Source organism: Lissotriton helveticus, chromosome 1_2 (assembly GCF_964261635.1).
Source record: "Lissotriton helveticus chromosome 1_2, aLisHel1.1, whole genome shotgun sequence".
NCBI lineage: Eukaryota > Metazoa > Chordata > Amphibia > Caudata > Salamandridae > Lissotriton > Lissotriton helveticus.
The window spans coordinates 360,864,421-360,890,930 of record NC_136058.1 but is presented as its reverse complement, the minus strand read 5'-3'; the positions used below and the strand labels follow the sequence as shown (position 1 = coordinate 360,890,930).

The 26,510-nt window shown below is 45.7% G+C and overlaps 1 protein-coding gene across 3 annotated transcripts in view; it reads left to right on the top strand.

Annotated features, from left to right (window-relative positions):
- LOC144805445 (membrane-spanning 4-domains subfamily A member 4A-like) overlaps positions 1-26,510 on the top strand; it is a 134,712-nt gene that overhangs the window by 33,762 nt on the left and 74,440 nt on the right. For 2 of the 3 annotated variants that reach the window (XM_078672010.1, XM_078672005.1), the window contains exon 2: positions 12,019-12,178. In XM_078672010.1, the coding sequence (XP_078528136.1) occupies positions 12,032-12,178 (147 nt within the window). In that variant the 5' untranslated portion in view covers positions 12,019-12,031. Of the gene's footprint in view, positions 1-11,970; positions 12,179-26,510 lie in introns of all 3 variants that reach the window. The other variant, XM_078671999.1, reaches the window with a different exon arrangement.

Sequence of the window (26,510 nt, the reverse complement as noted above, 5' to 3'; positions counted from 1 at the left end):
TAAAGTCTCCTCCCTCTTGTCCTGCCGTGTCTCCGGAATCAATAACCCCTCTGCCATATCTTTTTCTGTGATGACCTTAAAGAGCAGTGTATGTCGGAGGAAGAAGAAAAGCCACATAACACGTTCCTGAAAAATAGGTGGGAAGCCACGTGTAGGCTTTGTCGTGACAGACAAAATATGTGCCTTGAGATGGCACTAATGGTGGAGAAATCTGGGGTGAATAGATGTATGTACGAGAACAAACACTCTTTTCCTGTTGGTTTTTAATATTTTGACCATTTATCTGCAGACATAAATTACCTCGATGAGGTACGGTCCAAATTAGTGGGGATCTTCTTCGTCTAGCCTTATCTGTGAGGCTAGTAACGTAACGAGTCACGTTCCAACCATCATACGCTCGTTTCTCATCAACGGGAATCTTACCAATTTCTGCAATTTTAGGTAGGCCTTGCAGTAGTGAAACACAAATTTAAGAGTTTTTCACAACTGGAACTTGCAAAACTTAAACGTACATGTCCAACTTTTAAAATACACTGCCCCTACCCTCTTGGCTGTGTGGGGTAACTTATGTGTATTAAACAGGAGAGATTGGGCAGTGCAATGGGTTTATTTTTCAAGGTTGAAATGGCAGCTTACAACTGCACCCACAGGCTGTAGTGGTAGGTATGAGAAATGTATAAGGGGCTACTAAAGTGGGTGTCACAAAAAGTGTTGTAGGCTCACTTGTAGCATTTCATTTACAGACCCTGGGCACATGTAGCACCACTTAACTAGGGAATCACTAGTAAATTAAATGTGCCAATTGGGGATAAACCAATATTATCATGTTTTTAAGTAGTGAGAACATGCACTTCAGCACTGGTTAGTAGTGGTAAACTGTGCAGAGTCCTGAAGTCAGCAAAAACGAGATCAGCAGAAAATATGGAGAAGGAGAGCAAACTGTTTCAGGGAAGACCACCCTTAGGCTGACAGGTCTAATAGTACTTCTATAGCACAAATGTAGCCATAATGCAGTGGAGTGTTGTAAAGGGTAAAAAACAATGTAAAGTCATCCAGTGAGTGGGGAGGTAGCTGTTTTGTGGACAGTCTATTCATTGTAATGTTGCGTTCTTTAAAGAGTTGTGTCTTCTTCAACTCTTTCCTAAAGCGTGGGGTGCTTTCAAAAGTGTGTTCTACACAGACGAGAGGAGCGTTCCTATTGTTCAAGGTTCTCCACATTTGGTATTCAACCCCTATTGGTATGCAAGGCAGGGCTGCTTCCTCATTCAAACTACTTGCATTGAGTCCAATGGGAGTGTGACCTGATGCATGTGCAGTGGAGTGTGGCAGTGTAGGAAGAATACACAAAGTCCAACTGCCAAGTACACCCTGTCAGGTCACCCAGAGAAAGACTGCGGGCACCAAATTGCTAGGGCAGGAAAATGCCAACTAGACCTTGGCCGCTACCAGACAAGTATTCGGGCTATGAACTATGACCTTGTTAGCCAGTTTGCATGACTGATGGAGGAGAATGGCAGCCTCATTTTCTGCACTCAAACCCTGTATTCTTCACTGGAGACAAATGGCAAACTCTAATGAATGGTTCTTAGGACTGTCTCGCATCGCATCCTATGAGAGTGTAATAAATAGGGTCAATGACAGACTGGTCGTCTTCAACCAGATTTGGGGGCCTCTCTTGATGAATGTGAATGCAATTTACAACTTTCACAGCCTCCTTATGGCCTCCCATACAGTGCCTGCTATGGTGTCAACACGGATCATTTGCTCTAGTGGCAATTAGTTATACAGTTGCATCGCCTGGACCTCTTTTCTCTGTCCCTTTGTGAGGTGTGCTGCGACCCTCTACAAAACGCAAATGTGAGAGTTGCCCTGATATCACATGGTGGATATGGCACCTGTGACTCCATCACTCCTCCAGCATTGGTATGGACCTGGTACAATTTTCCCAAAAACAGGACGTCCAGATTACAATAGTTCACAATTATAACTGTAGTCCTCAATTAAAATACATACCAGTCTAGATACTGGTGTGCAGTTATAAGTACACTGCATTTTGTGCATACTAAAAAGAGGATATATCTGATAAAGTACCCCTGCAGTATAATATACGATCATTGCAAGCCCCTGAGGAGTTCCATGACATGTAGGGAAACAAGGCTGAAGAATGAGTTCCTATATTTGGTTATTGAACTCCAAGGTGACTTGCAATAAACTTATCATGTATGCCAGGGGGTACTTTACTCCTTATAATTCATGGACACACCATCAACTTTCCCACAAACTACTTAAATCCTTGGTGTGTTCTTCTTTCATACAAAGGAGAGAGCATTATGCAAATATGAAGAATAAAAATATAACCTCTAGTTCAAAATTAAACACATCAAAAAAAGTGCTGGATTTTTGTTACAATTATTTTTTTAAAGGTGCATTTGCTCAAAATATGTAGAAACATGTAGAGAGATTGTAACTCTACTATTATTAATTAAGGAGAGCAAAATATAAAAATCTCGGTTCTGCGTGTCACTGTTCGACTGGGAAAACAGAACAGAAGAAAGAAAAGCCATGTTTTGTTTTCATTCTTTATCTGCTGCTTCACTTACAGTCCCTGGCCTGCCTTTCCCCTGGCTGTTGGCTATGGCAGCAGACATTGTGATATCAAAACTCAACTGTAATAAGTTATTACTTTTGAGCAGATTTATCATAGAGTCTAGGTGCGTCATAAGTCGCCTATTATACAGAAATTGAAGACAGGTTTTTATACAGGGACAGCAGAATTCCATGTATTTTAACTTAAACAGTTTCAAATACACATAATCCGGTATACTGTGAAATATCAGCAGTCAGATACACTAAGGCCACTAAATAGGGAATTTACAAAATCATTAGTTGGAGTCAGGAACTAAGGGGCATATTACCAAGCAATAGCGATAATTATCGCTATTGCTTGGTTAGAGACAAATATTTACCGCTGAGCTGCAGCGATTTTTATCGCAGATAAACCTTGGTATTACCAAGGATTATCGCAAATGCGATAAAAAATCGGCCGCAATGCATGAATATCGCTGAAAAGTCAGCGATATTCATGCATTACCGAGCTAAAGCTCTTAGCCATGTTATCCACCTCCCATTGGATAACATGGCTAACAACTGCTCAGGGCAGGTGTTAGCTTTTGGAGATATTCGCGCTTAGCGCGAATATCTCCAAAAGTTGGTAATAGGAGATAGCGATGTTAGCGGCTGTTTCCAGTCGCTAACATCTTGACACTCCCACTTTGCATGTCATTAGTGATAAATATCACTGACATGCAAAGTGGGGCCCAAGATGGTTGCTATCTCCTACTAGCTGTCGCTAACTGGTGTTAGCGACATCTAGATAATAGGGAGATCATTTTATCTCCGCTTTCTTGGCTTTTAAAGCCAAAAAAGCGGAGATAAACCCCCTTGATAATATGCCCCTAAGAAAGCTGCAATGTGCCCTGTGCTCACATCAAACTGAAGAACTGGTAGAAAGGCAATCATATGAGCCTCTAAACACAAAGGCAATACTAAAGTAATAAAATAAAAATAAAAACACAGCTGCACCTCAAGGAACTACCTTATGTACTGATGTCTTTCTTCTGAAAGAGTACAATGCAGTCAATCAAAGTGAAGTTAGTCAGTGGCTGATGTAGGCTGAACAATTGTGTCATGCTGTATACTGTTGTGGGCAGAATCAACATCTGATTGACACAACAGACCAATAGATGAAGAACACTGGCTGAAGGCTCCTTTAAAAAAGTATCTTATTGCCCTGATTCTGAAGTTACCGTAAATTTCGTTTTATATACTGATCTGTGGATTTAAAACCCTATAAAGAAGTATTGCATAAACAAATAGAAGGTAAGGCGCTGCGGCATGATGGCCTCTGTTGCCGACCGTGGAATTGGGAAAGCAGGTTTCAGTCTTGGGGTCGGCTCAACAAGTGAACCTGTGATTCTGGGGAAATCACTTGGTCGGTCTGCGCCCAAAATAAAAATTTCTGATCTTTTGTAATAATCTGTTGCCCATATAATGCACTCTAATGCCCTTTGGGCCATAGAAAACTTCAAATAAAAGATGCAAAAGTACTTTTGGCCAGCATGCTTTTGCACTCTATGCTCAGTGAATGACTGGTCACCTTCACTGCATGGATCACTCTGGTGTCTCTGGGATCAGTCACCCAAAGAACTATTGTGCGAGCTGCCAGGAGCAACAGGCATAAAGAGGGCGACAAGAGAAGAATCCAGCACTGTGTGAAGAATGTTAAACTTTGAGTTCATTTTTTTCATTTGCCAAATAAATGCCATGAGTTGCAGGAACGTGGTGTGGACAATCAGTATAAATTGCCCATTCCAAGATGGTGCTCCGAGGTTCACAATCCAAGATGAACTACAGCCTTTTTGTGATGTCAGATCCGGTTTGAATCACTTGCATTTTCAAAGTAAAGTGCGATGTACCAGATTTTTTTTCCGTGTAAACCTGGTGAACATTTTTCAAAATGTTATATGGTCCACAAGTTTACCGGAGGTTCCAAAAATTAAACAGAGAAAAAAAAGTCGTTACAGCAGGATTTGAACACTGCATTCAGCAAAAAATGACTAGCAGGAGAATTTACTGCAAAAAAGTTTTCAATTTTGCAAAACGCTGAATGCGAAATTTAAATTCCAGTCACCTTTCAAAACAGAAAAACCTTTAGATGCGTGTGTAATTTAAGGCATATTGGCCCAAACCCACTCTTATTTCTGGGCGCTAGGTCTGCAATTAAGTTATAAAGATTAAAATAATATGCTGACAATGTGAGTCATGTTTACATGGCAACAAAGAGCTGATTGTGAAGCTAATTTATTACATGCCAAAGTACACAAGGTGAGGCGCTCACCAAGCCTTTTAAGGTCGTGATTGATATTTACCAGACATTAAGGATTAGGGAAATTGATCTATGTAATGTGTTAACCAACACGTCGACGTATTTCGGTGAGTTTGTGAACATTTCATAATTAATTGTCAGTTTCTCCTTTGCAATTGCCCGCATGCGAAATGTCGGTCAGAATGCATCACCACCAGGCCCAATGCCATAGTCGGGATATACGTTCTATATTGTCAATGCCCTATGTATAGCGCACAGACTGCCATACATATGGCTACCTAGAACTGTCAGCTGTCTGGCTAAGCCTCAGCACACAATACTGAGGTTTGTACTACAAAGTTTGAGTGTAGGAAGCTGGCTCTGTATATACTATACGAAAGTGCGGTATAGTGTGCCCAAAGGTAGGCAGAGGTAAAGTTAGATAGTACCTTACTCTCTATTTGTGGTAGGGTAAGTAAGTAAGTAATAGTTTATTTGCATAGTTAATTAGAACTATTGCAATACAAGCTTTAAAATTTACGTCTACATGTAAAAAATAATATATCACTACAACCTTTAAATTTCATCTATATACACAAACAATTTATCACCACACACACTTTTTCCTTTCCAATTAAATCACAAGATCTCTGGGGCAGATTTACAAGCCCCTTGAGCCTCTTTTACGCTGCCGTTGCATCATTTTTGTGATGCAGCGGCGGCGCAAAGCCAGGGCCCTGCTGCAGGGTATTTACATCGTGAAGCATCTGGGAGATGCATCACGTTGTAAAGCCCAGCGCCACATGTAGGCGTTGTGGCGCAGGGGAGCGTTCCGGGGCAAGAACGCCTCCTAAACGTGGCTGAGTGAAATCTACAAGATTTCACTCAGTCGCTTTTAGGGCCATGCTGTGTCAAAACCCTGCACCCGCTTGAAGCAGGCGTAAGGACTGGCGCAGCATGTTAGAGATAGAGCTCCAGCAACGCGCCGCATTTCCGCCATGGATGCGTCACGCGTCTGCCCATCCAAGCGACACGGTGGACCGCATTGTAAATGCGCCGCATTAGTGGTGGCACACGGGTGGGCAGATGTGTCGCAACTCTTCTGGCGCATCTCTGCTGATTAGCAGAAATGCACCTGAAGTCATAAATCTGCCTCTCAAGAGCCGAGAATAGATATAAGTTCTGTCATAATTTTGTTTTTAAGATAATTAAGAATCAAGTCTTGACAGTTTCTTTTCCTCTGCCTTCATGAACTTCACAAGACTACAGTTCATCTGAGGATCGTGGGGTATAAAATGTATCTAGAAAACAATCACGAAACCAGTCTTAACATTTTCAATTTCTGCTACCTTCATGAACTTCACAAAACTACAGTTCAGCTGAGACTCATGGGATGCAAAGAATATCTGAACGACGGTTAAGAGTCAAGTCTTGGTATTTTCTTTTCCACTGCTTTCATGAACCTCACAAGACTACAATTCAGCCGAGGGGTGCGAAGCAGGCAAGGACTGCTTGTCTTCGTGAGCGAATTCCTCGTCGGTTGAAATGGTATTTTAGCAGATTCTTTCGTTCTTCCAGCAATTTATAAAAGGAAAACAGCAAATGCGGCATGTCCTCTGGCGCTGTTCCGCATAAGCGACAGAGGGAGCCCGCCTTTTCCTTTAACCAGTGTGGAAGGTTCATAATACAGGGTAACAGACCCAGCCTGTAATTTAAAAATTTCATTTTAACTATTTTTGAGTAGCACAAATCAAGGTAGCTCTGCGGTGCCTGTGTAGAATACGTGTTCAGGATCATCCAGCCGTGTGACCTTTTTGCAAGTGATGCCCTGTCTATTTATGGTAGTGTGGTCGAGCATTAAGGCATTATCAGAGGACAGTGTTAAGCATTTGATGTACACACTCAGTCAGCAAATGAATTCACACACTCAAAGACTAAACTTCAGACCAATTGTTTTTGTATGAAAATATACTTTTAGTTATTTTATTTTCTAGAACCAAGCAAGCTTGGCACAGGTAAGCAATAAATACTTTATAGTAGTAATGCAGTTTGTAAACAGTTTGAATTGTAATTGTATGTGCACTTTGTTTTGACTTACAGTATGGTTGCAGAGAAATGCAATACTTTGTAAATACAGTAGAAAGACTTGAATGGGTTTTTCAGTAAAATACCAGGTAAGTTACTTTTTAGATAACTTTTCTTACTCAGAGTAGTATACCTGGATACTACTCTGGGACATTTCCTGTAAACAGGTAAGTAAATAATTTTAGTTAAATAGTACAATTTTAAAGAATTTACCAGGGGCTGACCTGTGGCCAGAGATGCCAATTGGGTTTAGGCTTCAATGTAGTTTTAGGGAAAGAACATAGGCCCTGGGTACATGGGTTAGCAGGAGACCAGGGCACACTCAGTCAAAGCACATCCGCAACTCTGAAAAAAGTGGGGGCAACCATGCAGAAAGAGGGCACTTTCTCACACGGAGTCACTCTCTGAAGAGAAGTCCTAGGTATTTAGTTTTGGCCTGTCTGTGTTTGGGTGATGTTTTTTTCAGTGATTTGTTAATGTTGGTGTCTGAGTGATATTCTAGAGAGCATTTAGTGATTGATTGTGTATTTCCTTGGACTGTAACATCAATGGCAAAGTGATTTTAGTTCCTTTTGTGGGGAGGCCACTGTACCACAGCCAAAACTGGTTGGTCATCTGACAAAGATATATATAATGATAGTTAGGCTGACATTTGACTTGTACAAAACCATAGAAATTCAGCCGTTATAATTAGCCGACCTATCTATAACTTACACCCATGCAATGCACAGCTTATGACCTTGTTTATTACATCACTCATGACATGGTCAGTGACAACACTCATGCCATCTCAAATGACATCACTGATGACATCTTAGATGACATCACTGATTACATCACTGAAGAAATCCTACAGTAATTAAGGGTATTTTCTAAAGGTTACTGAGCATTAAACATATTCACTAAGGTAAGTGGCTGTTGGAGTTTCTATATGGGTGAATGACAGGGTGTCTTGCTTTGCCTTTCAGATAATACAGAATCTCCCACATAGAATGGAATGGTGATATCTTAAATGCTTCACACTCATGTCTCCTAAGTTAGGCCTGACTGCTTGTTGTCAGCTACCACGGGTTGAGCAAGTAGCTAATTTACTAACCCCCAGATTCATCATAGTCATGTTTTGCGAGTCCTTAATAGCGAATTTTAAGGATTCGCTATTAAAGTCTCGCAAAACGGGATGCATGTACAAATCGCAATATTTTTAGCGATTTCTACTGCTTCCTTATTTGCGATTCGTTAATTGCTAATCGCAAATAAGGAATGGCTTTCCCATTCATTCCTATGGACCTAAAGGCCCATAGGAATGAATGGGGAGTCATTCCTTATTTGCGATTGCTAATCGCAAATAAGGAATGGCTTTCCCATTCATTCCTATGGGCTTAAATGCCCATAGGATTGAATGGGGAGTCATTACATATTTGCGATTAGCAATTAGCGAATCACAAATAAGGAAGCAATTTCAAGGGTGTCAGGGTGTCCAAAGGACACCCTGTTGCACCCCTGAAATGGTAATGTACACTGGTGTTGCGCACACACATGTCCCAAGGACATGTCTGTGTGTAACATACAACTTAGAAAAATGCACTAAAGTGCATTTTTCTAGGTTTTTGCTATTTACCACGTAGTTAGACTTCGCGGTAAATAGCGGCCCCAGATTGCAAATTCGCAATTTTAAAATGGTTCATGAATTGCATTTAAGGAATCTCAAATTGAGATTTCTTAAATGCAAATAATCGCAATTTAGCGATTTCTAGAATTGCGATTTTTGCATTTGGTATGAACCATCCCAAATCCAAAAATAGCGCTCGCAAAGGGCCAGATTCTCAGAATCTGGCCCTTTGCGAGCCGATTTTGCTTTCATGAATCTGGCTGAAAGACCTTTACTGGACCCCTTACTGTGTTGGTGGCCTTATTACTAGCGGTAGGTCACCAAGAATTGTTTAATGTTGTGCAGAGCTGAAGGGAGTGCAGCTGCCCCCAGCCACACTAAATGAGCAGCAATTCACTGGGTCATTCAATCCATGACTTCACGTTATTTAAAAACTCTATTAGCTGTAACTCTGGTTTTCAGCTGGAGTGCAATACCATCTTGTGGTTGTTTTTATGATTGCAATTTTGAGCTGAAAAATGGAAAAAGAAAAACTCAGAGACATGTTGAGTTTTTTAAATTAAAACTTTATTAAACATGTTAAGAAAATCACTGTTATTGCATATTGATTTGTGCGAATTGCTCAAATATACATTTGATTAATATTGGTGATTTTTTTATAACGACGAGAGATCGAATCCATACTAATATTATAAAGAGAGAGCCCAAACCTTTGAGGTGGGTAATCTCAGTAACCACAGCACCAATCACAACACCCAATACAGCGTTGGAAAGGGCAGTTGCAGTAGAAGGACATAGGCTATGCAGACGGCCACAATATACATTTAAAAGGTAAAAGAACTGTGCCACCAAAGTAGTCCCTTGTTGGCGTGTCTGCGTTGTGCTTTCAGCGTGGGCTGGGGGGCGTGACTAACCCTGGGGGCGTGTGGTACGGCCATCATATTGTGGGCTGTGGGCGTGTGCTGGGGCGTAACATACGCTGGGGGCGTGACAAGCGCTGGGGGCCTGTGTCCGCCCTTCATGCCATATGAGTCGTACATACGACCATATGAGTCGTACATACGAGCGCCAATTACGTTGCGGCGCAGCATCAAGGGGCACGCTGGGAGCGTGACACACTGGGGCGTGAGAAACGCTGGGGGCGTGTGTCCGGCCTTCATGCCATGTGAACACAATTGCGCCGCATCAAGGGGCACGGTGGGGGTGTGTGCTACGTTCCGCCCTTCATGCCATGTGGGTCGTACATTAATCAGAAGATCGTCTGCTGTGGCCGTGTGCTGGGGGCGTGACAAATGCGTTCAGCTGGAGGCGTGGTAAGTAACGTTACTGCAGCCTCTCCTGCGCGCTGTTACTGAACTCTCTTATTCAACGAAATTACACCGTCAACCAGGGCTCTAGCCGGGCTCAGGCGGCAGGTCAGTACACTAATTACACGCACCTGATAACATCACCTAGGGCTGCAGCTGGGCCTCAAGCGGGGAACACGCGCCTGCTAACATCAAACAGGCCTGCATCTGGGCCTCAAGCGGGGAAACATGCAAATGAGCGTGTCTGTGGGGACAATTACTGCAGCCTCTCCTACTCGCTGTCACTCAACTCTCTCATTAAACGGATTTACCCGCGGCTGATAACTCTCTCATTCAACGAAATTACACGCGCCTGCTAACATCAACCAGGACTGTAGCCGGGCTCAGGCGGCGGATCACAACACCAATTACACGCGCCTGTTAACATCAACCAGGGCTGCAGCTGGGCCTTCCTGGTCCCGATTCTAATGAAACAAAACATTTTGTCTACCGTGAGATTTTAAAATAAATTGCCCTTGCCAAATACACACATTACACACATTCTATTTCATACCCGGACAACGTCGGGACGGGCTGCTAGTTTATATATATTGATAGCTTACCCCTAGATAAAGACTAATGGACTAATATTTTTGTATTGTGACTCTGACAAAGCAACTAAATCTTCCAGGGTACAGTTGTGACCTGCACGACCAACTGTAAATGCCAGAAGGATGTGTGTGATGGTTGGTAAGGAGCTTGTAGGAGGTGGGGCCCTCGGCCTGGTGGCCAGGCCTTGCTCCCAACCCCAGGCTGTGCACAGCTAAAGGCCATGGTCATCATGTGGTAGGGAGCTCGCAGGGAGTTGAAAACAGTTGTGCCAAAGGCTGAAGGCTATGCACAGCGGGGACTTGCCGTGTGCGGTGGGGACTTGCCTGCCCGTGGGGGCTCGATGCCGGTCCTGGCCCCAGGCTAGTCAGTCATGTGAAATATGGGGTTGGCTTTACATATGGTAATGAAGTTTCACTTTACATTAAGCAACCTAGACATCCACTGAATAAACCACAGGTTAAAGTGACATTATAGTTAGGAATTGTAGTTTGATCTTACTTTACATTAATCACTATAGTTAGATGAACATTTCAGTGACAATGTAATGTTATAAACTAGAACAACATCTGAAATTCACCAGTTTTATATATCTCAAGTAACTGTAACTCATGCCCTAAAGCAGGGGTATTCAAACTGGGAGACGGGCCCCCTAGGGGGGCATCAAGTGATACCAGGGGGTGCCCCAGGCTCTAGCCAAAGGAAACATTTTAGAGATTTGGATGGTGCAGGAGAAGCCTCATAGTAGTATTGCTGGGGTAGGGCATTAGGGAGATGTGGACATAGGTCCAGGAATGAAAACACAGAGGTACAGCTAGGGGGAAAGAAATGTTTTGGAGAAAGAAACATTGGGAAGGAGTAGCACAGGTGGTTTAGGTGAGGAATCAACTGTTTCAGAGTGGGAGAGTTGGGGAGGTAGGTAACTACATAGGGGCAGAGGAAAGTTAGAGGGAAGAGGAGGCAATCAGTGATAAGCATGCCTTAGGGACTGAGAGATGTTTGAGAGGAGGCAGGAGGGGGAGTTAACATTGGGCAAGAGCAAGAGATAAGAAAGAGCCTAGATGGAGAGAGCCAGGTGTGTGCATAGCTGTACAAAAGGAAATGAGAGCTAGAAGCAGTGAGTTTAGCTCACCCTGTCTAATTGGACACTGGCTTGCCTCCAGCTCGCAGAGGTTAACGGGAGGCATAGTGCTTCCACATAAATAATTAAAGACATCAATAAAGTAATCAACAAGGAAATATAAACAAATAGCCTGCTTGTTCACGTGATCCATACATGGCACCAGACCCAATTCAGGGGGGGGGACTCATGATTTTGTAAGACAAAAATAGCTTAATTTGGGCTGTCTCCCACCTAATATTGCTTCTGCTTCAAAATACTTCAATACGATAAATACATTCTCCCAATTCTTTAAAAAAAATCTCTTTTTCCTCTTCTAAAATGCTATCATGTATGGTGACCCTATTTCATTTGTATCCCGCCAAATTCTTTAAAGTAGTCTTGCAGAAAGAAATAGAATGGTATGGTGATATCTACAAAAGTATTTTCTGTTCTTTCCACATAGCTTGGAATAGACAATGGCAACTACACCGGCAGGAAACGGAGTGTTTGTGATGACACAGTATATCCCAACGACCAACTCTACTGCAAACCACCAGAGGGCAACAGTGAGTCAACCTGCACATTTACAAAAGGTCACTAAGGGAGAAACAAAATCTATGGGGGTAAGTGATGGTGCACGTTACCTTATTTAGTCTCCTTGTATAATGATGGGAAGTGAACCTATGCTATGGTAATTCCCCTATTCCGAAAAAGATGACTATATTCCTGAAAGAAAGAATACTGGTGTGGAATTAAACCAAAATAAGGCGTATCAAGAGAGAAATATTGCTTTGGTACCCACAATATTACAGAGACCTATTTGCAAGTTTTTCCTTTCAATGCACTGATAGAGAGATGAGGTATGCACGGAAGTGACAACACTCTCTCTGTAATGCAGTGAAGGGCTTTCTGCAGAGGACACGAGCCACACAGAAGAAGGCAAACACCCACTCCCGCCACCACCACACCAAGAACCTCGGGAACGTCAACAACAAACTTGAAATGACTGCCCAAGTCAACGCCGTCACTGAGTCATGTTTCCATACCCTGTAGATATTGAGGAAGATGTTCAAATGGCTCCCAATCAGCATCTGTAAAACCCTCATGCACACCCTGGTCACAAGCCAGCTGGACTATTGGAACACCGTCTATGCTGGGATCAACAAAAAGCTAACCAGAAGGCTGTGGACTGTTCAGAATTCAGAACCAGAATCACTTCCACCTCCCATGCCGCACTCACATTACACCACACCTACAGGAGCTCCACTGGCTCCTCACTCACAAACGAGCACAATTCAAACTCCTCACCCACACTTTCAAGGCACTACATAACACTGGCTCAGAATACCTCAACAATCACATCTGCTTTCACAAGCCTTCCAGACAACTCCACTCGGCTGGACTCTTACTTTCTCACATTCCGCTCATACAGCATACCAAATCCGGCATCAAGCCTTCTGCTATGTCACTTCTACGACCAAGAACTACACATACGAGCCTGCGCGTTACTTCTTGATTTCTTCCAGAAGCTGAAGACCTGGCTTTTCAAGTAATCCTACTAGGCTTTAGATTTCGCTTTGCTCACACATCCTAGGATACCTTCCCAGGTAATAGTGCACTCTATTAATCTGCATAATAGAACGGATGCACGGATGCGTAAAAGCGCAGTGCGCATTCTCCACTGTCTCCAGACAGGGACCTAATTCAGGGCCTGGATAAAAGCAGGTAAGTTTAAATTCAGGTATATAGGGACGGTGCACCAAAAGGAGTACTCGAAAGCTCCAGATCTTATTCCAAAAGTTCTTTTATTTTATTTAATTTTCATAAAAACAGACTCCTCAGCCAACGCGTTTCGTTCACATTGAACTTCGTCAGGGCTGAAACAATTAAAAATGTGCAATCAATACACAGCTTGAAAAAAGGTACAATAGAAAAACACCAACTTACAAAACACTACATTAAAAACAAATATTTACATACGCCTTAATCACATAATGTAATAGTGGTTCCTAGTTTGGAAGGAAACCCCAAGAAACACAGTAAATACCAGAAAGGACAATCTCTAATTAATTATTCTAAATTATGAGATTATATATATATATCTCATCACGCAGATACGAAGGAACACAGAGTCTGCACCTTCATGGATTCTAAATAACAACCAGTGTCGACATATTTAAAAAAACATATATAGTCTGTCCATTGCTCCCTAAAGTCTTACATTGATCTCCTATTTCCGACCACCAATAACATAAATTGTATGAAAAAGAAAAAGAAAAAGAAAGAAAGAAAGAAAGAATAAGACAGAAGGGGGGGGAGAAAGGGAAGGGAAAGCATTTGTGTTTTGCATTTTGGAGACTATGGAAGTGGCCACAAAACCAAGTCCCCACCCAGAAATGCTCCATTAAATATATAGTTCTCACCTATTAAAGTGAATGAGCAAATCCGCTGTGTTTAACTTGTCCTAAAGTTGTTGCGATCGTTTCAAAGATGAGAATTTCAATTTTGACATTACAATAGTAAATCACTTTGCTAGCAATAGAGTGCACCTGCGTTCTGTGAACAAAAGGAACTAATTATAATAAAGTTTCTTTATACCATTATTATTTAAGATCCGAACATTTAAATTGACCATGGTTCACACAAGTTATAAATCCCTTGGGGATATTTATGGTCAGGGTTGGATATCAACCGTATCGCCTCTGTATAAAAAGCGAGAGAGTCTTACCTCACCCAATCAGAGTAACTGGTTTGGTCCCAAACGCTTAATAACTTGGAGAGGGTCCCACCAAAAATCCTTGGCCGCCCGTTCTGACGCAAAGGTCGAGAGCAAACAAAAAACAAAAGGGAGCACCCATTAGGATCAATCTATGCCACCCATGGATGTAGATAAAATGGTGAAGGAAAAAAGGTGGGGGGCGGGGAGAGGAAGAAACGTGAATCTTCATAAAGCAATACTGTTGGCAGCGGGACAACCAAAGTAGATCCCAAAACCAACATACATAGATATGTGTATATCAAAGACCCGGGTATTGAGCTGGGAGATCTCAAAGGGAAACCCCCCAGGCCCCTCCTTCCCACTCACCGAATAATTCGCCGTGTCGCGGATGAAACAAATCGCAAGCCGAGCCGTGGTAGTTCCTTGGTTTAAATATCCTAGCTAGCCCCGCGGCTCGGCTTGCGATTTGTTTCATCCGCGACACGGCCGCTCGTGAATAGACGCTGCTGTTGCCTGCTTCGTTTATCGTCTGCTACTGGAGTAGCCCTTCATTATTGAAAGCTGTTGTCTGACTTGGCTGTAACACCCCTGTGGCCGCAGAGGAGGGAGAGGAGCCGGCCCCGGGACTGCGAGGACCAGCATGCAACACCTTCAGCTGGTCCTCTTCCCGTGTGAGCCGCGCCCCCTCCCAGTGCCACGCCCCCAACCAAGAGCCGATAACTTCTCGCGGCCCCCGCTTCGCAGGAGCCGCTCGTGAATAGACGCTGCTGTTGCCTGCTTCGTTTATCGTCTGCTACTGGAGTAGCCCTTCATTATTGAAAGCTGTTGTCTGACTTGGCTGTAACACCCCTGTGGCCGCAGAGGAGGGAGAGGCGCCGGCCCCGGGACTGCGAGGACCAGCATACAACACCTTCAGCTGGTCCTCTTCCCGCGTGAGCCGCGCCCCCTCCCAGTGCCACGCCCCCAACCAAGAGCCGATAACTTCTCGCGGCCCCCGCTTCACGGGAGCCGCTCGTGAATAGACGCTGCTGTTGCCTGCTTCGTTTATCGTCTGCTACTGGAGTAGCCCTTCATTATTGAAAGCTGTTGTCTGACTTGGCTGTAACACCCCTGTGACCGCAGAGGAGGGAGAGGCGCCGGCCCCGGGACTGCGAGAACCAGCATACAACACCTTCAGCTGGTCCTCTTCCCGCGTGAGCCGCGCCCCCTCCCAGTGCCACGCCCCCAACCAAGAGCCGATAACTTCTCGCGGCCCCCGCTTCGCGGGAGCCGCTCGTGAATAGACGCTGCTGTTGCCTGCTTCGTTTATCGTCTGCTACTGGAGTAGCCCTTCATTATTGAAAGCTGTTGTCTGACTTGGCTGTAACACCCCTGTGGCCGCAGAGGAGGGAGAGGCGCCGGCCCCGGGACTGCGAGGACCAGCATACAACACCTTCAGCTGGTCCTCTTCCCGCGTGAGCCGCGCCCCCTCCCAGTGCCACGCCCCTACAACCCGACACATTACTTAATTAAAACCTGCAACGCGCATCGCGGTACGCGCGCGGGTCGGAGCACGGGGCGAAGCCCGGGCTAAGGGCGGGCCGTCTGTGGCCGTCCGGGGACGTACAAGGACGGGACGGGCCACCCCACTTACATTTTCCTTCCAGACCTCCGGCAACCGGGTATCAGGTACTGATCCTATAAGGTATGTAGTGGAGTTATTCTATTGGACCACTAAGTAAAGGAACGGAAATAGGAGCTCGGAGTTGTTATTCTTCTCCGTGAAATCTAAAACCTTCGTTTCCTAAAAACTTCAATATAGCTCCCAAACGAACACCTCACAATCAATTTATCTGAGAAGGAGTCAAATTCATATTCAATAGGAGGACTCTAGTTACGTATATGGCACTAAAAAAGTTACGATCACGTACAATATTTATGAAACGTATGGGTACCGAGGAAGCAGTTAGGAAATCCACAGAGAAATTAATAAAACACGGTCAGATAATCCAGACTCCCGCAATAAGCAAGTACTTCTCTGCCCTATCACCAAAAAAACTATCACCTACTCTCGCCTTGGAAGAAGGTAATATCCTCGACCATATGGAAACTAAGGAGGAAAAACATCTCTCCTCTCCAATCCACCATTCCACTCAAAACTTAAGTGACGCACATCTTGAAGACATTATAAAAACTATACCATCATCAGAGGATGCACTAATTCCAGAACAAAAGGAATTGCATCTAACAACCTTAACTCCGATTAATACTTCAGGAAGTCAAGTTTGTACTGAGGATCCCGTTGGTATTGACACAAAATCACCAAACAATAAATCAGATCTATTCCTATGTATCGACAAATTACCCACTAGTTCTCCGGAAAAATCATCAGAGCACGATCCATTACTTGATTCCTTCCCTGACACTTTTTTTCCCAATACACATTCTGCAAATACGGTAACACCTTTGTCAAAAGCTCTTTTTACTTTGCAGGACATTTTAGAATCAGTCCTTACCTTTTTAGGTCAAATTCTAGCTAACTCAGATGATACCCATGATGTACAAATTGGTATTCTAAAATTTTTATTAGAAGAAAAAAGGAAAAAAGAATCAGTGGAAGTACCAATAAAACAACAAGAATCAGACATGGTGCAATATCAGGAAGGTCACTTAACTAACTTCAATCAAAATAAACAAATTCAGAGTAAATGTGATACAAGTGCTCAAACCTCTGAAGTAATAATAATAGAAAGAAAAACAAAGGTTCCTAGAAAAAACACAAATCCTCTACTATATATTCACTGAAGAAACTCTTCAAAGAAGTAACACCGAAAACTCCGAAACTATATTCTATATTTTCGAATTCTATCAAAGAAACAGTTCCACATAAAACCGGGTGCGAGAAAGACTCCACGGATATCACCTTCAAAAACGCACCCGCAGTAGTAGATCACGTGGTAAAGATCTCCAAAATTAAAGATACTAATGAAGTAGGGACGAAAAAAAGGAGGAGAAAGCCTCAAAGAAGAATTCACAAAAAACAAGTGCGCAAACTTAAATTTCAAAAATCAACTACTCCTCTAAAAAGCGAAATGCGCGAAGAGTCCTTAACAATTCTCAATACCCCCACATTAGGGGGAACCAGAGTTACTAAAACCATATTGAATGAGAAATCTCTGAACCCAAAAGCTGAGGAATATTATCCCCATACATTAAACATTAAAACAGGGTTGAAAGTTAATGAAACAAGTGAAGATGATGACAGGATACGTAGCTCCAAGGAGGGACCAATGTCAAAGCATTTAATGATTGAAGAACTATTTCCCACTGACAACACGCCACTAAATCGAGGTAGAATAATGAACATACTCCAACAAATACCATCTCTAAAATCTATCACAAGTTATGAAATAGACTTGGTGCTCTTCCCCATAAAAGATAATAACAAACTAGCGGTGATATCTTTCTGGTCAACAGTACTACCCGGGATAATTCTCAGAGACAAGGAAATACTACACAAAAGCGGGTATGACGTAATTGAAAAGCCAGAACCAAGGAAAAATAAATCTAATAAAGGATACAATGGTCTTTTCAGTTTACTCACAGATACATTGAGTAAACATCAGTACAAAAACACCACCAATCTGGAAGAGTCGGGATTTAACGGTATAGGAAATGACACAATAATAATCGAAGTGAACAATGGTGAACGAGTAGTATGGAGCCATGACTCTCCGCGCCTGCCACTGCAGCCCCTGCTTACCTGCTGACAGAGTTCCTTCGCCCTCTCCGCGCCTGCCACTGCAGCCCCTCCTTACCTGCTGACGGAGTTCCTTCGCCGACGCCGCCAGCAGCGCCCCAGCCGCCGCTGGGCCGCCCGCTCTGCCGGTCCCGTTCCCGCGCCTCCTGCCTGCGGCCCCGCCCCCCCGCCACACGATTGGTTAACCCCTTCCCGCCTCCCAGCGGACCCGCCCTCCCTGCTCCCCTCTTAAGGGGACCTCGCCTGCTTCTAGGGAGCGACCACTGCGCCTCTGGCCTGGTCGCCCCCCTGCTCCTCTCCGCGCCTGCCACTGCAGCCCCTGCTTACCTGCTGACAGAGTTCCTTCGCCGACGCCGCCAGCAGCGCCCCAGCCGCCGCTGGGCCGCCCGCTCTGCCGGTCCCGTTCCCGCGCCCCCGCCCCCGCCACACGATTGGTTAACCCCTTCCCGCCTCCCAGCGGACCTGCCCTCCCTGCTCCCCTCTTATGACGCCCCCTCAGCGACCGCGCAGCGGACGCGCGCAGCGGGAGCACCGATTGAGCGCCGAAGGTGCGCCAAAGGTAAGCCCGTCTGCGCCCGTCCGCGCCTGGACCGCGCCCAGTGCCAGGACCCCTGGCCCCCGCAGACCCCAGCCCACCCGCCGGACGTACGACGCCGCCACCCTCAACGCACTCAACGCCGACCGAACCCCTGGATGCTACCGAGCCACCCCGAGACGCACCCACGGACCCTTCATCTGCCAGGCCTGCAAGTTCTCCTGCACCCGGACCTGCACTGCACCAGCACCCACCCAGCCGAACTCCAGCAGCAGCCACCTGAAGTGCATCCTGCTCAACACCCGCTCCGTCCACAGACACGCCGTCGAGCTCTGGAACCTGCTCGACACCACAGCCCCAGACGTCGCCTTCCTCACGGAAACCTGGATGAACGCCTCCTCAGCACCCGACATCGCCATCGCCATCCCGGACGGCTACAAGATCATCCGGAGAGACCGCGTCAACCAGACAGGAGGAGGCATCGCCATCATTCACAGGAACACCATCCGCATCACGACCAACACCGACGACACCATCGCACCCGCCGAACACCTGCACTTCCAGATCCACGTCAACCCCAAGACCACCCTCAGAGGCACCCTCATCTACAGACCCCCGGGACCACGCACACAATTCAGCGAGGACATCGCCGACTTCATCAGCCCGCTCGCCCTCCCCTCAGCCGACTACATCCTCCTCGGGGACCTCAACTTCCACCTGGAGAACAACGACGACCGCAACACCACCACCGTGCTGGAAAACCTCGCAAACCTGGGACTCAAGCAACTGGTGACCACCCGCACCCACCTCGCCGGACACACACTCGACGCCGTCTTCTCATCCAGCAAAGACATCGCCTTCAGCCACGCCACAGGACTCCACTGGACGGACCACAGCTGCGTCCACTTCACCTTCAGAAGAACGACGACCCACCACCACCAGCAACAGGTTGCCCGAAGAAGCTGGAACAAGATCACAGCCGACCAGCTCGCCGCTTCCCTGAGTCAGCACCCTCCCGCCAGCTCAGCGAACCCCAGCCAGGCCGCCGACAACCTCACGAAGTGGATCAGCAACTGCGCGGACGAACTCGCCCCTCTGAGGACCCCGCCCAGCAGACCCGGCAGCAAGAAAGCCCCATGGTTCACCGACGAACTCAAGAGCTCCAAGAAGAACTGCCGAGCCCTCGAGAAAGTCTGGAGAAGGGAACCAACACCGGACAACATGACCACCCTCAAGCTTGCCACCCGGAAGCACCACCAACTGATCCGCGCCACCAAGAAAACTGCATTCAAGGACCGACTGGACAACAACGCACACAACTGCAAGGAACTCTTCAACATCGTGAAAGAGCTCTCCAACCCCAACGCCGGAAACAACGACATCACCCCATCGCAAGACCTCTGCAACTCCCTCGCCTCCTACTTCCACAACAAGATCGCGGACATACACAACAGCTTCAGCAGTCACACCATCGCACACAGCGACCGCAGCAACGCCACCCACCACCACCCTCCGCGCCTGGACTCCGATCAGCACCGATGACACCGTCCACATGATGAACTCCATCCACTCCGGATCTCCGACCGACCCCTGCCCTCACCACGTCTTCAACAAGGCCGACACTGTCATCGCACCCCACCTGCGGGACATCATCAACACCTCCTTCGACACCGCCACCTTCCCGGAGAGCTGGAAGCACGCCGAACTCAGCGCTCTACTAAAGAAACCAACAGCGGACCCCACCGAACTCAAGAACTACCGCCCCATCTCGCTCCTCCCGTTTCCAGCCAAAGTAATCGAGAAGACCGTCAACAAACAGCTGGCCGCCTTCCTCGAGGCGAATGGATCCCTCGACCCCTCACAGTCTGGCTTCCGAGCCAACCACAGCACCGAGACCGCCCTCATCGCTGCCACCGATGACATCCGAGCCCTGATGGACAACGGAGAAACAGCGGCCCTCATCCTCCTAGACCTCTCCGCGGCATTCGACACTGTCTGCCACCGCACCCTAGTGCAGCGCCTCAGCAACGTCGGAATTCAAGAGAAGGCACTGGAATGGATCGTCTCCTTCCTCGACGGAAGAACACAGAGAGTCCGTCTACCACCGTACAAGTCAGAGGCCACCGAAGTCATCTGCGGCGTCCCTCAAGGATCCTCGCTGAGCCCCACCCTCTTCAACGTCTACATGAGACCCCTCGCGCCCATCGCACGCCAACACAACCTGAACATCATCTCCTACGCCGATGACACCCAGCTGATCCTCTCACTGACCAACGACCCCGCCGCTTCCAGAGCCAACCTTCACGAAGGGATGAAAGATGTAGCCGAATGGATGACGACCAGCCTCCTGAAACTGAACTCAGACAAGACGGAAGTCCGCATCCTGGGCTCCTCGCCCTCCGCCTGGGACGACTCCTGGTGGCCCCCCGCCCTGGGCACCGCACCCACACCGACAGACCACGCACGCAACCTGGGCTTCATCCTGGACTCCTCCCTCTCCATGACCAGACAAGTCAACGCCGTCTCCTCGTCATGCTTCAACATCCTGCGTATGCTACGAAAGATCTTCCGGTGGATCCCCACCGAGACCAGGAAGACGGTCACCCAGGCCCTCGTCACCAGCCGACTGGACTACGGCAACGCCCTCTACGCCGGAACCACCGCCAAGCTCCAGAAGAGACTCCAGCGGATCCAGAACGCCTCAGCCAGACTCATCCTCGACATCCCCCGACGCAGCCACATCTCCGGACATCTGAGAGACCTGCACTGGCTCCCCGTCAACAAGAGAATCACCTTCCGTCTCCTCACCCACGCACACAAAGCCGTACACGACCAAGGCCCGAGCTACCTCAACAACCGCATCAACTTCTACGCTCCCAAACGCCACCTCCGATCAGCCAGTCACGCCCTCGCCGCCGTCCCCCGCATCCGAAGATCGACAACAGGAGGAAGGTCCTTCTCCCACCTGGCCGCCAAGACCTGGAACTCCCTCCCGACCGACCTGCGCCTGACCCAAGACCACCTTTCCTTCAGGAAGAAGCTCAAGACCTGGCTGTTCGAGCAGTAGCAGCACCCCCCCCCCCCCAAGCGCCTTGAGACCCTCCGGGTAAGTAGTGCGCTATATAAATGTCCATGATTGATTGATTGATTGATTGAATGACTCAGGAGAAAGCGAATCCAAAAAAACAACTAAATCTTGGGCCTGGATAGCGGAAACGCTAAACAGCAAAAAATCTACTAACTTTTACCAATACACTGTTTAGTAATGGCTTGGAGATCACCTCATGGAATATGGCTGGGATAACTCATAATAAAATGATCGAAGCAACCAAAAATCAACCCGACATCCTGGCCCTACAGGAAACTTGGGCAACAAAATCTTTCATTCAGCAAGGATATTATGTTTATGACATCCCTGCAAAAGAATCCAATCGGGGCCACGCAAAGGGCTGCTTGGCAATCTTATTAAGAGAGGAATATTTATGGTCCCAAGAAATCGTTGAAACCAAATCAAAAAACCTTCAATGCATCATGGTGGCAGTGAAAATACATAATACAGCTTCCCAAAAGGCAATGCTGTTATTCAACATATACGCCCCTCCAGGTAATACCCAAGACGCCCTGTTCGAGGATATAATGGAATCTATTATTCGAATATTAGATCATCGATATAACACGCCATTTGTAATTATGGGAGATCTGAACGGAAAAATCTCTAACACCGAAATTGGAAAATGGGTAAAATTATACCAAGAAGAAGCAGTGGAAATGTCCATCCCAATATTTCGTAAGGGAAATAAATCAGATAAGAGAGGCAGGTCTTTACTATCTTTTCTGCCAAGTTTAAATGGGACAATTTTGAACGGTAGCATGCAAGGAGATATACCGGCATCTTATACCAGACGGGGAAACAGTACTTCCTCAACTATTGATTATATAATTTGCAGAATGGACCTCACGGAGACAGTCACGAATCTACAAATAAATTTTACAGATGAGAGCGATCACGCTCTTTTACACTTTTCAACCCTCTGGAGGGCCATTCCTTCTCTTACAAGTAAGATAATATTCCAAAACACTACAACTGAAGTAAATATCAACCAGAGGCGGATCTATTGGAACTCATCCACATTGGACAAAATAACTGCACTGGTTGAATATACACAACTCCTCACTATCAAATATTCTGATGACCCAATAAAGGATTTTGAAAATACAGTCAAAAACATCAAGCACGTGTTCTCTAACCATTCACAACTGACTACAACAGGAGAAAGTAAAAACAATAAAACCAACAAAAACCGGAATTCGCATATCGCAAAAAAACTGAATAAACTCATCAGAGCCCAACACTTGGATATCTCAATATCAACTAAAGCTGAAATTAATAGACTAAAAAACCAAGTATGAAGAGAGAAAAATAACCCAAAAAAAACGGTACAGGATCGTAACTGGGTAGATATTCAAATAGCAGCTAACCAACATAATCAACGCAAATATTGGTCCTTAATTGCCAAAATGACTGGATCAAAAAAGAAACTCCAAGCTATCCCAGTCTCACCCCAGGACTGGGAAACTTATTTGAGTGACTTATACAAAACAAATTCCATCGTACCTGAAAAAAAAGGATCCCGAAACCAATTTGGTCAAGAACTCCACTAACATCAGTAACATCTCTGCAATCTCCATTGCCACGCATATTCGAAAAGCTAGGATCACGGGAGCTTCAGGCCCGGACCAAATACCCATCAAGGTCCTTCAAACAGATCCCAAAAAATGGAGCCAGATGCTCTCCCCCCTTTTTAATTACCTAATGAAAACCGGAAAAATACCCAAGTCATGGCAGGGAAGCATCATCATTCCCATTCACAAAAAGGGGAACAAAAATGTAGCCGGCAACTATCGGCAAATAGCGTTGATGGACACTACCGGGAAAATCTTTGCCGCAGAAGTACTGGACAGACTAAAAGCCTGGGCTTTTTCGCAGGGTTTAATACCAATGTTTCAGGCAGGTTTTCGATCCAACCATTCTGTCATAGATAACACAGCAACACTTCAGACCATCCTAGATAAATATACTGCAGGCAGATCTCAGACAATATACGCAGCATTTATCGACTATTCAACTGCTTTCGATCGAGTTGATAGACCGACTCTCTGGAACAAGCTGAGGAGGTTAGGTATCCCTGATCAACTACTCCAGGTTGTTATAAATCTCCATACCACGACATGGTGTCAAGTCCAAATGGGGCATGAAAAAGATCTGACTAAAGTAATCCACACGATGAACGGCCTTAAACAAGGATGCCTTTTAGCGCCGTTATTATTTTCATTGTATCTCAGCGACCTGCCCTTCCATCTGCAACAAGGTAATAGCTTGCCTCCAAAGCTCGCCGCACAAAGTATACACTCCTTGTTATACGCTGATGATATCGTGATGCTGGACCTCACGCCTTTTGGTTTACAAATACTTCTTGACATCCTACACAAATATTCAAAAGACAATTACTTAATCTCCAACTTAAATAAAACTAAAATTGTATCTTTCTCTGGTAGGAAACAAAGTTGCAAGTATTGTTGGAAGCTAGGCGGAGAAAAAGTTGAAGAGGTGGAGGAATATACCTACCTCGGAAGGATTTTCACAAAGAACTTGCAAAATACTAAGCAAATTAACCATCTAACAAAGAAATCTGAAATACATGCTGGGGCTCTTTTAAGACTGTATTCGGCCACTGGGAACAGGCATTTCTCTACATTGCTAAAAGTATACAGATCAAAGATTCCTCCAGTTTTATCCTATGCCACTGAATATATTCCAATAAAACAGTGGTCCTATATGGATATAAAGGAAGGGAAAATATTAAAGAAAATTCTGAAGGTCTCTGAATCCACACCGGTCCAAGCAATAAGACTCGAATTTTCGATCACTAGTTCCTACAATCTTCTCCACGCTAAAGGAAAATCATTACGAACTTTGTTAAAGATCGAGACTTTTGACCGAGACGCCTCAAACTTAACATTCTTCAGAAATATGAAAGACGTGCTAAAATTAGTACTGAACTCTTGTTAACCTGGTCTCCATCACAACTTAAACTTTTTTTTAAATGTTTTACACCTAAATTGAGTTACGAACTTGATTATCAACATTGTAACAAATTATCCTTATACAAATTATATGTTGAGTCATTGGAATATAAGCAGGCACAGCTTTACCTTGAGTTCTCTCTTTCACACGGCGCAAGGAGGGCAATTACACTGTTACGTTTAGGTATCCTACCTGTGTCATCAGTCACATTTAAATGGTCTCCAGGTGGATCACCTTTATGTACCCTCTGTCAGGGGGGCAATCAGACCATTGAGCACCTTCTATTTATATGCCCAAATGCTAAAGTAGTAATAGCACGGTTAAGATATCTGGTCCCCATATATCGGAAATGTAGAATTTTAACCACAAAAGAAATGCTATTTCTGTGCAAACATCCCCCCAATGAATTTGTATGCTATCATTTTTATAAATTTTTAAAAATTTTCCTGATATTATACTAAAGTGTAACAAATTGTGTTTATAATATTTGTGGTCCTCAGTAGAGTACCAAACAAATAAAATCTTTTGACTTTTTTTTTTGACAACAAACCCTAATCCGACCAAAAAAAAAAAAAACTAGACCGCCAATCTAAACAGATGAGTTTTTAGCGCTTTTTAAAAAGCAGTAAAGTCAGCAATGCCACGCAAAGAACAAGGGAGCGCGTTCCAAGCAGAAGCGGCCTTCACCGCCACAGACTGCCCTCCCAACCGGACACGCCGGAAGCGAGGAACCTGCAACAGATGTTGAGCTGCTGAACGCAATTCACGGTTGGGGGAGTACCGAATGAATTGTTTCTTCAGATAGGCGGGGCCCCGCCCATTGATGGCTTTATGAGCCAGAGTTAGAATTTTAAAAGTAATCCTATGCGGCACCGGCAACCAATGCAGGCTCTCCAGGTAATTCCTGACGCTAATCTGCCTGGAGATATTCCCCAGCAATCTGGCGGTAGCGTTCTGGACAACCTGGAGCCGCTTTACCAGGTAGGCCGGAGAGCCACTAAGCAGAGCATTGGCATAGTCCAGGCGCGAGAGGATCAAAGCTCTCGCGACTGACTCACGAGCCGAGGCGGGCAAATAGGGAAAAAACTTTCTAAGGGACTTCAAGGTCCCAAAGCAGCCTCCAGTTAGCTTCTTAATATGCCCCTCAAATCGGAGATCTTCCCCAAACCAAACCCCAAGGTTCTTGGCCAGGGTGTTCGAGGCACAAGGCATGGGGAAGCCGGCCGGCCACAGTAGGTCCCTAAAATCAGGGGGGAACTGGCCGTAGAGCAGAATCTCAGTCTTATCCTCATTGCATTTCAATTGGGATGACGCTAACCAATTGAAAACTGAGGACAGACAGTTCTGAATCTGCTCTGTGTCCAGAGTCTCCCCCGGCCAGGTGAACAACAGCTGCGTGTCATCGGCGTATGCTATAATTTTGGCTCCCAAATGTTCGGCTAAGACAATCAGGGGGGTCAGATAAACATTAAAAAGCAGAGGGCTCAAAGTCCTGAGAGGTCTAGCCGATGATGAAAAAGGAGGGAGCCATACCTGCTGAGATCTAGACGTCAAAAATGAGCTCAGCCAATCTAATGCGAGATTATTGACTCCAATGTCGGCGAGCCGGGCAAGGAGACGTTGGTGGGGTACCGTGTCGAACGCGGCAGAGAGGTCCAATAAAATTAGAGCCGCTCTGCCGCCTCCGTCCAAACATTCCCTGACTGCTTCCGAAATCTCCACCAGTGCCGACTCCGTGCTGTGAGCAGCACGGAACCCGGATTGGGCCTCGTGAAGAGCTCTGGATCTTTCCACAAACTCATTGAGCTGCTGGAAAGCCAATTTCTCGCCTATTTTAGCCAAAGCAGGAAGCAATGAAATAGGCCGATAGTTGGTCA